At 41.2% G+C, this 13,089-nt stretch overlaps 1 protein-coding gene across 4 annotated transcripts in view; it reads right to left on the bottom strand.

The window, feature by feature from the left end:
- Positions 1-13,089, bottom strand: part of KCNH1 (potassium voltage-gated channel subfamily H member 1) — a 351,125-nt gene that overhangs the window by 312,158 nt on the left and 25,878 nt on the right. For all 4 annotated transcript variants that reach the window (XM_037015391.2, XM_073216975.1, XM_037015392.2 and 1 more), the window contains exon 3: positions 12,064-12,170. In XM_037015391.2, the coding sequence (XP_036871286.1) occupies positions 12,064-12,170 (107 nt within the window). The remainder of the gene's footprint in view (positions 1-12,063; positions 12,171-13,089) is intronic.

Raw genomic sequence — 13,089 nt, 5'->3', positions numbered from 1 at the left:
TAAAGGGAGGTTTTCAGGTAGGTTTGGACTGTGATTATGTTAGTACTTCTGGAAGCACAAATAAATGTATTTCAACCTCCAATCCTTGTTCCTGAGCTAAAATGGGAGATAATTGAACTTTTCCAAAGCACTTCCCTAATCCACAGAAGAAGGTGGACAGAGCTCACCTCTGCACCCAGGCAGTTATCTATGGCCAAATATCTGCACAAAGTCAATCTCTGGCTTCCAAAAAAATAATTAGGGAAAACAAATGTCTTATATCTATAGAAGACACACCAATCAATATTCTGTGATGTAAAATTAAGTGAGACACGAAGCAATGGTATGACCTTCCCCTTCTGGTTCTTGTATCCTAGTTCCCAAAACAGTATCTGGCACATAAGAACTTAATCACTACTTGTGGAATTTTGCATAACTGGGAGAATAGTTGACATGTTATTTTGTAACCAGTTTTAAGTTAAAATACAGTAAGTATTCTCCATGGTGTTAAGAATTAGAGAAACTTCCTACATACCAAGCAGGGTGCTCAGCATTTTACATACGTAATTTTATTTTAGAAGATAACAAGCCAGCAGCTCACTGAAACTTGGAGATGCAAACAGGTCCCCAAGAGGTGACCTGGGTGTCTCTGTCTGCTATCACATCAAACTCTACTGTACAACATGGACAGACAGACACATTTGATTAACTTTAGGATTAGCCAATCTGATTTAGGAACAACTAGCTTACATGTCAGGCTATGCCACTTATTCATATATAAGTATGAATAACCCCAAAATATAAAAATAGGCAGGAAATAGATCAGATGGGGATATAGTCTCCTTAAATCTTGATTATCTATATATTCATCCATAGTTAATTTTAATCCTCTGGCCATTTTCCCTTTCCATAATTTTCAGCTGCCAGTTCCTGACTGCTCTTAGAAGACAAATAGAGCATAATGTCACCCTAAGAAAAATGTGTTTTGAAAGAAAAATCTACCTTATTGAAAGAAATCACACAGAGCTTTACAAAATCAAGAAGAATATGGCTTTTGGATTATCCACTGTTTTTTGGAAGGTCTGTTACTGTTTCTCCCAGATGCCTGCTCAGAACCTGTAGGACTGTAAACCATTTGCAATTAAGTAACAGAAAACTCAGAAGAAAGCATCACACCAACTGAGCTTCCACACCCACGGTCATTGTATCTAGCTGCAAAAGCAAAACAAATCAAAAAACCATTCTCCTTTTGCTCTAAGGAAAACTTTAAGCAATTTTTTTCAGATGAAAAACCAGAAAACACTTCTAATCCATCAAACTAGTAATACATCTGATGGGAGGGCCTCCTCGCAGCCCGCCACTCATGATGTCTAACACCAGGAGGCTGTTCTTGCTGGAATCCCCAGAACCAGCTCTTTCACAGATGCTGCCTCTGGGCTATCCACTGGCCAGATCAGCTGCCCGATGCCTGTGAACTGTTCCAGTTGGACTGTGCCATCTGTTTATACTCCATTTACGACTACTGGGATTGACGACATTAACCCACAGCGCCCAGATCATGAGTCATTATGTTAGTCATATTGAGAGGCCTCAATATTCAAGCTCATCAGAAGCTAGCCCCATTTCAATAAGTCAATCTCTTCAAATCTGTGTGCTTCTTTCCCCCAAAGAGTGCCCACTGCTTCTTTACAGACAAGTTCCCTGATTAAACACATGCTACTCTGACCATTCCCTTTCAGTACCTCCATATGTATCTTGTACCAAAAATTCATATAGTCTGTATGCATTATTCTAGAGTTCATCTCCAGCTGGTCATTTAGGCCAGTTGAGGGAGGCAACCTCTGTTTCCCTGATCTGGTATGCTTTGTGGAGGGACATCTTACAGTGTAACACTGTGGGCCTTTTCCCTGGGTTGGTAATTTGGGGGACAAAAATTGGACAAGTGGCTCAGCCACTTCTTAGAGATTAGCCTGCATCCTGCTCTGCTTTCCCTGTTCTACCAACGTTAGGGGAGAAGTCAAAGGGCAGGGGGGATGTCTGGTAGGATGGGTGGGTAGGTCTGTCTGATTCTAGGATTCAGTATGAGAAATTCACTTGCCCACAGATACAACCCACATTCCCAGGATCACCTTCGCTAGTCATAAAAGTAATATTTAACCTCCATTTGCCTGATTCCTCTCTCTCTCTCTCAGCTAGTTCTGATCACAGCCAGGGAAGGAAAGTGTCATGTTACAACTGAGGACTCCTTCTTCAACCCTCTAACCCTTAATAATTCACTTCGAGGGCAAGAGGTCTGACCTACTGTCTCTTATCACCCTGCAGCCCTGTCCAGCGACACCCAGTGTAGGATACGCAGAGGGTAGCATCACATCACGACAGTGCTAACTCCAGAAGGCACCATCCTGCACTTATGAAACTCAGCAGCCTGGGCAGGGTAGCGGGCTCGCAATGCTGCCGAGTTTCAGTACCTACTTGTAGTACCTACACAGTACCCAGACCTGCCTCTTTCCCAAATGATTACTAGCCAAATAATCCACAAGAACAAGTAGACTGGGCTCAAATTTTCAGTTCTGAAACTCTTCCAAAAGAGAACATGAGCTCCTCTGAGGTGGCAGACCAGTAACTTCAATCTTTTCCTCTTAAAATCAAAGCATTTTTAACGAATGAAATGTTATTCAGATTCTCAGTATATGAAAGAGTTGCTTCAAGTGAACATGAACCAAACAGAGCCCAGAGCCCCTCCCACCCTTTTGGGTGCCCCCAAGAATATTCAGAAACCCTTTGGTGCCATTCAGACATAGATCTGCCCAGGGGCAGAGGCCAGGGTGGTCAGCCTCCAGAGCTCTCCGCTACAGCCCACATTCTACAAGGAGGTTTAAATTCCACTTCCTCACCCAAGTGGTTAAAGTGGAAAAACTAAGAAAAGCAAGTATTTGATGTTCCACTTCAGCAAAAAATGATCAATGATAACTTTTCCATTAAAGGAAAATCAACACACAGATACAAGAGAAATATAGCATCTGATGATCCTACCAATGGCCAAGGCTGCTGCTAGAAGGACAGGACGCCCAGTGGAGGTGCAGTTCCAGGCCAAGCTCCTCCTCCTGGTCACCCTGTGAGCCTCATCCCTTCGGTAGCTCCATTGGGTCATGTAGTCATGACCCTGAGAACCTCACCTGACTATGGGGTTTCTCAGCCCTGGGAGCCAGATAACAATTAACAGCAAGGCTGGAGTGTCCGAGAGAATTTTTGGCCTCCATCAGTCTTCCTCCTACCCTGGGCCTCCTCCTAGGTACTCTCTGCAACCAGGCAGCGGGGCAGCCAGGCCACATTCAACAACAGAATCAACCGAGCCACTGTGACTGGCCCCTGGGAAGGGCTATATAGGCTCGGCCACTCAGATGCATCCCGAAGTTAAACATGGGAATGGCAGCCTGCCCAGGAAGCATAACAGCTGGTCTATGGTCAACTTTATTGAGACAAATGACACATGCAGACAGGATGAGAGAGCACCCAGGGAAGCAGTGGCCACTGGCCACTGGAACATCTGGTCTGGAATCCTAAACCCTGGGCTTGAGCCTTGTTTCTTCATTTATTGTGTGCCTTCGCCATGTCCCCCCAGCTTCTCTCAAAATCAGTTTTGTTATTGATAAAATGGGGATAACAGATCTACTTTAGATGAAGTAAAAATAAACACAGGTCTAATACACAGGAATTTGAAACTATTACCTTCCTCTCTTCTGCCTTTCAAATTCCTCACCTGTTAAGAATGAAATATTCAATCTCACCTCACAAGGGAGTTTGGATGACTTAAAGACAATGTATCTCAAGGTGTTTAATCAAACTGACATTGCCGCCACCTGTTCTGAGGGAAGAGCGCCAGTCTCTACCGTAACAAGAGGAAAGCTAGAAAAATCAACCCTTAAGCCTCAACTTAATTAGCATTTGAAGAGCAAAAACACAAAACCTAAATAAATGGAGAGAGTTACATTATTTTCAGGTAAGAAGATTCAATTTTATAACATGTCAAACTTCCCTGTTTAATACATATATTTAATGCAATTTCAGTTCGAGTCTCAATTGTTCCTTTGTTTTTTTCTCAGAGCTCGATGAATGGAAATTCAATTCAAGTAGAAAAAGGTAAAAGGATGACCAATAAGGTTTTTGAAAGTTTTGAGAAGAAAAATAATGACAGAGACTACCTAAACAATCATAATTAAAAACTATCGGCACTGGCCCTAAAACCAGAAGCAGTGGAAATAAGAATACTATTTCCTAAGTGCCTCCAACGGGGGGCCCAGCCCCAGCAACTCTGTGGGCTGGAATTTCTACGACCACATTATCCCCTTTTGAGGGACAATACGGGTAACCCAGATGGACGATCATTTTAACCAAATTCATGGAGCTAATGTTACAAAAGGATTCTTACAAAAGGAGAAGAAAGAAACCCACGTATGTCAGAATTTGGCATATAAAGAAAGGGGCATTTCCAATTAGAAGGTAAGAGCTGGGTTCTTTAATAAACAGTACTGAGACAACTGAATATGCCATTGGAAAACAAGGTTGCTATGTCACATAATCTATACAAATAAATTCTACATGGTTTAATGTTCTAAATATTCTAACACAGCTCTAAAAGTACAAGAAAGAACACTGGAAAAATATGTTGATTATTTAGGTAAGAAGGTCTTCCTAAGCATTATATAAAGCTTATAAAGGAAAACACTGACATAATTTTTTTTTTACCTCTGCATGGTATTTGAAGTTTCCAATTAAAACAAAAAAAATTTTAAATAGGAAAAATATTTTTCTCTATATGTGTGATTTAGGATCAATATCACTTACATAGCACTGAATAAGTAAAAGACAAAAAATATGATTGTTTTCATAGTTAGGCAAAATATGATTATTTTGATATTTAGAAAAATATTAGATTTTTCTCCACAACTAGGTCGTAACCTCCTCAAATGCAAAGTTAGTTTCTTAGATCTGGATCTTTTTGGCTCAAACACCCAGGCCTACAGTAGGTAATCAATTAGTACTTAGCTTCTCCTTGCTGGCCTGGCATAACTGCTCTACGATGCCTTTTCCTGAGCCTCTCTAATAGGAAAGTGAATCCAGAGCTCCCAAACACATGGCCACCACCAGCCACATCACAGCTGTGCAGTCAAGTCCCGGGCTGCTGGGCATTACCCAGATGCTGTACTGCTTTTACTCCGATGCTTCTGATTTTCTTGCTTGAAAGATGTTAAAACTAATTGACTCGCACAAGAGTGACCACCTAAATGTTCACTGGAAGAGTTCATTCATGATGACTGTCATTGATGTAAGAAAATTATCTAGCATATGGAGAATGAGTTAAGTAACAACAGAAAATATAGAGCACCTCTGAAATGCCCAGGTTTATTGGACAGATTGGCCAACAGATAGAAATAACCTTTCAAATAATCCATCCCTCAAGATACGTAATAGTATTGCATATGTTCATTCTAAAACATACTGTGAAACCTTCTGTTAATTCCTGCCAAAGCTCCAAAGTGTAGGACAAACATTAATACTCATCAGTCACTAGAAGATCCTTTCTGCAAGGTTGTCCTTGCAGATACTAAAGAATGGGAAAGGCGGAAAAAAAAGAATCAAAACAATTTATTAAAGAGCTTACAAAAAAATCAACAAGAAAATTACTAGAATTAAATAGAATACATGAGTTCAGAATCTGGACAATTAACATAAAAAGGGTAATTTTAAATGGATAGTAAAAAGGAAAAAATAGTTCAGTCTCACTAGTATTAAAAGTACTCATTAAAAAATTAATTGTAAGCAATTTGATCACTTAAAAGTCATACTATTCAATGCTGGTGCAGCACAGTGAGTCAGACACTCATAAACTCCAAGTGAACTTGGAAATGGGTTCATTTCCAGAACACTATCTGGCAAAATGTCTCAGGAACCTTAGTTCACATTCTTTAATACAGTAATTCTCAATTTCCAGGAAATATTTCAGAATGTCAACAAATACCTTTGCACAAAGATATTCACCTTATGTTACATAAAAAAATATAAAGCCTCTTAAAGAGCCAGCCATAGAGCAAGTGTTAATAAAATTCTTCTGATTATATTTATGGGGAATTTTAACAATGGGGTATTTTTAGAATGAAAGATTAAATGAAATGCATGACTTAAAATTGCATACATGTCATACAAGACAGGGATGCCCACTCTTCCCACTGTTACTCAACATAGTACTGGAGGTCCTAGCCATGGAAATTAGACAAAACAAAGAAATACAAAGAATCCAGATTGGTAAAGAAGAAGTTAAACTGTCACTATTTGCAGATGACATGATATTGTACATAAAAAACCCTAAAGACTCCACTCCAAAACTACTAGAACTAATATCAGAATTCAGCAAAGTTGCAGGATACAAAATCGACACACAGAAATCTGTGGCTTTCCTATACACTAACAATGAACCAACAGAAAGAGAAATCAGGAAAACAACTCCATTCACAATTGCATCAAAAAGAATAAAATACTTAAGAATAAACCTAACCAAGGAAGTGAAAGACCTATACCCTGAAAACTATAAGACACTCTTAAGAGAAATTAAAGAGGACACTAGCAAATGGAAACTCATCCCATGCTCATGGCTAGGAAGAATTAATATCGTCAAAATGGCCATCCTGCCCAAAGGAATATACAGATTCAATGCAATCCCTATCAAATTACCAACAGCATTCTTCAATGAACTAGAACAAATAGTTCAAAAATTCATATGGAACCACCAAAGACCCCGAATAGCCAAAGCAATAGTGAGAAGGAAGAATAAAGTTGGGGGGATCATGCTCCCCAACTTCAAGCTGTACTACAAAGCCACAGTAATTAAGACAATTTGGTACTAGCACAAGAACAGAGCCACAGACCAGTGGAACAGAATAGAGACTCCAGACATTAACCCAAATATATATGGTCAATTAATATACGATAAAGGAACCATGGACATACAATGGGGAAATGACAGTCTCTTCAACAGATGGGGCTGGCAAAACTGGAGAGCTATATGTAAGAGAATGAAACTGGATCACTGTCTAACCCCATACACAAAAGTAAATTCGAAATGGATCAAAGACCTGAATGTAAGTCATGAAACTATAAAACTCTTAGAAAAAAACATAGACAAAAATCTCTTGGACATAAACATGAGCGACTTCTTCATGAACAAATCTCCTCGGACAAGGGAAACAAAAGCAAAAATGAACAAGTGGGACTATATCAAGCTGAAAAGCTTCTGTACAGCAAAGAACACCACCAAGAGAACAAAAAGGCATCCTACAGTATGGGAGAATATATTCATAAATGACAGATCCGATAAAGGGTTGACATCCAAAATATATAAAGAACTCATGCACCTCAACAAACAAAAAGCAAATAATCCAATTAAAAAATGGGCAGAGGAGCTGAACAGACAGTTCTCCAAAGAAGAAATTCAGATGGCCAACAGACACATGAAAAGATGCTCCACATCGCTAGTCATCAGAGAAATGCAAATTAAAACCACAATGAGATATCACCTCACACCAGTAAGGATCGCCACCATCCAAAAGACAAACAACAACAAATGTGGGCGAGGTTGTGGAGAAAGGAGAACCCTCCTACACTGCTGGTGGGAATGTAATTAGTTCAACCATTGTGGAAAGCAATATGGAGGTTCCTCAAAAAGCTCAAAATAGAAATACCATTTGACCCAGGAATTCCACTTCTAGGAATTTACCCTAAGAATGCAGAAGCCCAGTTTGAAAAAGATAGATCCACCCCTATGTTTATCACAGCACTATTTACAATAGTCAAGAAATGGAAGCAACCTAAGTGTCCATCAGTAGATGAATGGATAAAGAAGATGTGGTACATATACACAATGGAATACTATTCAGCCATAAGAAGAAAACAAATCCTACCATTTGCAACAACATGGATGGAGCTAGAGGGTATTATGCTCAGTGAAATAAGCCAGGCACAGAAAGACAAGTACCAAATGATTTCACTCATATGTGGAGTATAATAACAAAGAAAAACTGAAGGAACAAAATAGCAGCAAAATCACAGAATCCAAGAATGGAAACAGTTACCAAAGGGAAAGGGACTGGGGATGATGGGTGGGAAGGGCAAGGAAAAATAAAGGGGGCATTATGATTAGCATGTATAATGTGGGGGGGGCATGGGGAGGACTGTACAATACAAAGAAGACAAGTAGTGATTCTATAGCATCTTACTATGCTGATGGACAGTGACTGTAATGGGGATAGTGGAAGGGACTTGGTGAAGAGGGGAGCTTAGTAAACATAATGTTCTGCATGTAATTGTAGATTAATGATAAGAAAATAAAAATATAAATAAATAAAATTGCATACATGTCAAAATCTCAATTACATAACATGTGTGAGACAAAAACTAAAAGGAAACACACCTAAAAGCTAACAATAGTATTTCTCTGAGTCTTTTAGTCTTTGGGGTGATTGCTTATTTTCTTTATACCTTCGTGTATTCGTCACACAAAAAAATGCATTAATTTAAAAATCAGAGAAAAAAATAAGACATTCTTTTTGATGGTGACATTACATGTTTAAAATCTCCACGGGGTGACTTTTCCCCCAGGGGGCTCTATGCGGCTTTAAAGTGCTAGAAATTTCAAACCCACTGAAGTACACATTTAGAAAGGAGACGCAAACTCGGCTCCTAGGTCCGCTCCTGCATCCATCTGGGCTCGGTCTGCTCCTCCCAGACATGCACACACCCCGGCCCCCATGCCCTCACTCTGAAGCACACACCTGTCTTTCAAACATCTGTTTCTTGGTAACAAACAATCAAATTCCTTTCAAAGTCATTCAACAAATACCCACGGAGTCCCTCGTTTACGCCGGGCTCTGTGCGAGATGCTTGGCATGTTTTGCTTCAGGCCAGATGGGAGTTCCTGAAGGAGACACTGTGCTTCCGACTTCCTCATCTTTCTAAAATGAAAATCTGAATATGCACTTAACCCTGCTCCAAACCCCTCACCCCCATCCTCTTTCCCCACTACTGCTGCTCGCAAGACAAATTCTACACTCTAACCATGCAGCGCTACTGGCCCTTCCTAACCTCTCCAGCCTCACTGGTGACCCCTCGCTTATTTGTGCATTCATTTGGTTACTCCATGAGTTTTGGGGAGCACTTTCTATGTGTCAGGCCCTGAGCTGGGTGCAGGGGCTCCCACCATGAAGGAGACACGCCGTGTCGACATGGAGGTCAGTGTTCACTGTCTGCTTTCTGTCCTCGCTACTCAGTGTGGTATGTGGACCCAGCCTCAGTGCCACCTGGGAGCAGAATTCCAGCTTTTCCCCAGACCTACTGAACAGAAATAGGACTTCAGTTTGCAGGTGATTTCCTATGTGAGGCAGTCTGAGAGGCCCTGCTTTGTATCTCTTGAAACTTCAGAGCTCGCTCTCACCTACTGCCCTCCCCGCATGCCCTTCAGCAGACTGGGCTCCTCTGGGCCCTTCTCTCTGCCCCACTCCCACCTACACGGATTTCCGGTCTTCTGTGGAGACTTCCTTCCCAGATTTCCTAAGTTGGGGGTTAAGTGATGCCCCCAGGTGGTGTCACCGTCAACCCTAATGGCTCTGTACGTGGATGCTCCTGCAAACACCCTACAGAGGCTTTGTCTGTCTTTTTATTAACTATATTCCAAGCAGCAAGGCTACTGTCTGACATGGAAGAGTTGGTCAATAAAAAGATGATGGAAAAAGCACAGAATCTGGTACAACTGTAAAATTTCCAAACTTAATAAATAAAGTTTCTAAAAATTTCTCAGGAGAGGGTGGGATTTGGAGGGGTTGGGAGCAGTGAACAGGTTTCTAGGAAGAAACCAATACTATCAACTTCATGCTTCATGTTTTATATACAGGCTTAGCCTTGTATGGAACCCCTTAGTGCTAAACAGCTAAACTTTGGTGAAAATTAGAAAGAGAAGCTCCTCTCTCGGCATGGATGCAGTTCTAGGCCAAGTGCATAGAGATCTCGGCAAGCAAACTACAAGCTGGCTTCCAGGAGCCCCGTGCAGGGTATAGCCTGCATGACCGTAAGTGGTGGCCCTGCCTTGTACCCACAGTTAGACCTTCCCAGTCTGGGAAGGATGGTCATGGGACAAGCACTGGAAACCAGGTCTGGCTGTGCATGACCTTGGGTAAGGAACGTAACTTCATATACAGCAGGGGTGAACAACATCAGCCATGCCTACTTCATAGGGCTTAAAACCTCCCATAGAGTTCATTTTCTAAAATCAATGGGAATAATGACCACAGTTACTCCTGAAAATGCCTTCCCATCACCCACAAAGTAAAGCCCCATGCCCAGGCTCTGGAGACCAACGTAAGCCCACTGCAACCTCCAGGGAGGGAAGAGATGCTGATTCTGGGGTAGAACATCAGTTGAACCAATTGGCTTACATGCACAGGCCACGGCTCCCTGAAGTACAGAGCTTCCAAACACCAGGATCACCTTCAGTGAGGTGAGATACAGCACAAGACCTTCAGCCCCAGCGGGAGCTGAGGAAACAGCAGATTCCCCTCTCCCATCTCAGACCTACTCTGGGTACATATTCACTGAAGTCACTAACTCAACTTAAATTATGTTTCCCTCTCTCTCCCATAGTTGAATTTGGGCAAGTTAAATGCATGGTCTAATGAAGCTTGAAAATGCTGAAGTGAAATATAAATTTAAGGCAATATTTTCGTGATATACCTACCCAATTAGTATTCTGTGTCGTGGAGAAGTCCCATCTGCTCAGTACACACATCTGCCAGTGTGGGAAACCTTTAACTTACTCCACTGGTTTGGGGCACACCTGCAGAGCCCCCCCATGAGAAGGCGTTGCTGGTCCGCTCTTGGGAAGAGCTGTTGCTTTGAGTTGTGACCCCGTAGTGGAAGGACTACCACAGAGCCACTCACAGTCTTTCACCTCATTCCTCTCATGCCTCATAGCGGTAGAAATAAGACCTACTGGCTGAAGGAGTGAGATGGGTGAGGCAACCACTCTAGCATGAAAGCTACAGATTTGTTGATGCCCGGAGCTAATCTCTCAGATCAGCGTGTGCACAGGCCACCAAGTGAACAGGCCTCTCAGCTGCCTACTCCAGCACTCCCAGCTGATGAAAAGTCCCAGCTGCTTCCAGATGAAAGCAATATGTTCCCTTTGCTTTTCAGAGCAACACATATCACTCTGCATGCCACCAAATAAGCACTATCCTCATGCCATCTAAGCCACTCAGAAATGTTCTGTTGAGCCTGGGACCTACCATTCCTACATATAAAGAATGGGAGTCTTTACAAACAAAATAGTGTTTTTAAAAACAAAAACAGAGCACTATTCGACACCTGGACAGCCCTGCTCTGGCCATCTGCCCCACTTTCCTTACTTCTGACGTAGCTAATCTCCATTCAACAGGAAACCTCCTAAGAAAAGAGCACATTTTATACTTGTTATGGCTATTGACCTAAATTCTTCATTAATATCCTTTGTGGAAGTAACTGTAGCCAAAACAAATACAAATGAATAATTCACTCTGACTATTAATACTGACCCTAATGGAAAACTGGGGTCATTAAAACAAAATTTTATTCAGAAACTCTTCCTAGGGCACTACTGCTGTTACACACTCTGCTAGGGGCTGTGGAAGATGGATACAAAGATGAACTGAGTGGTGTCGGTGCCATCTCTGCCCTTCCCCCTAGCAGGCTTGAAGTCTACAAGTTCCTTCGGCCAGCAACTCACTATAAATAAACCAGCAGGAAAAAACACTAACTCTTGGCAAAAAAAAAAAGATAAAAAGACCTTGTCACTTAAACTGTAAGTGACAAGTTCCAATGTTCCTTAAGGAACAGTGTAACTCATCAATTCATATCACTTATTCCAACACATACAATTTGGTTTCAAGTACAACTCTTAGCTAATGGGAGATAAGAAATCCAAGATAGAAAGAGAGGAAGAGGATATATTTTACTCTTCCAAGCACATGAAGATATGAAATACAGAAGGGTCTGAATACTCACTGTTCTTCTTGTACATCAAAATTTCAAAGGAATTCATCTCATAGTTCTCAAATGTTTGCCGCACCTTTTCAATGGTGTCTTTATCAGTCAGCTCCCCATACATAAAGCTGCAAATCAACCAAAGAGCTTGTTAGTTAACAAATATTTATTATTCTACCAGCATATGTTAAATATGTTCCCTACCCAGCACTGTGCTATGTGGAACTAACACACATGCACACACACGCACACACAAAATGAAAACATGCATGCAATCAAAAAATATTTGCTGACTCCATCACTGTCCCCCAGAAATGAACAGTCTAAATAAGAGAGACACACTGGAAGACCAGGAAACACGATGACGAACTCATAAGAATTACAAAACACAAGAAAAGGCACAGAGCATTGTCCAAGTAGTCAGAGAAGGGTTCCCAGGAACTAGGACAAATGAGATACAAACTGCGGGTGGAAATTAGCTGAAAACTGGAGGGAAAAGAATACGCCAGGCAAAAGGTGAGTATATGCAAAACCACAGAAGCGAGAGTAAGGATACTTCTGGAAGCTGAATTTACTTCAGTTCTGTATGACTAGAACATAGACAATGAGGGGCAATTTGCAACAGATAATGGAGAGGTAAGCTCAGGCCAGATTGTGGAGGGGAATATGACAATTCAAGCCATGTGAAATGACTTAAACTTTATCCTGAAAGCAATGAGGTTGTGGAAGAAAGTGGAGGATTTTAGGCAAAAGCATTATGTAATCAGATTTGCATTTTAGAAACACAGGTCTAGGAGATTTCCTAGGAAAGATGGCAGAGTACATTTGGACCACAAATTTTTCTTCTTAATTCTCAAAAAAGTAAACCAAAGAATAGGAAAAGTGGCCGACCACAGAATTGCACCAAAGGGTACAACTTGATGCTCTGAATATTAAGATGGACCTAAGGAAAGTAACAACATTTAGCCACTGTCTATGCAGCTCTTTTTCCTACCATCCCCCAAAAAGAAAAAAAGCACTGGGTTAAAAAAAAGTCGAGATGATAAA

Source organism: Manis javanica, chromosome 11 (assembly GCF_040802235.1).
Source record: "Manis javanica isolate MJ-LG chromosome 11, MJ_LKY, whole genome shotgun sequence".
In the NCBI taxonomy this organism is placed as follows: Eukaryota; Metazoa; Chordata; class Mammalia; order Pholidota; family Manidae; genus Manis; species Manis javanica.
This window is presented reverse-complemented; position numbering and strand designations above follow the sequence as displayed.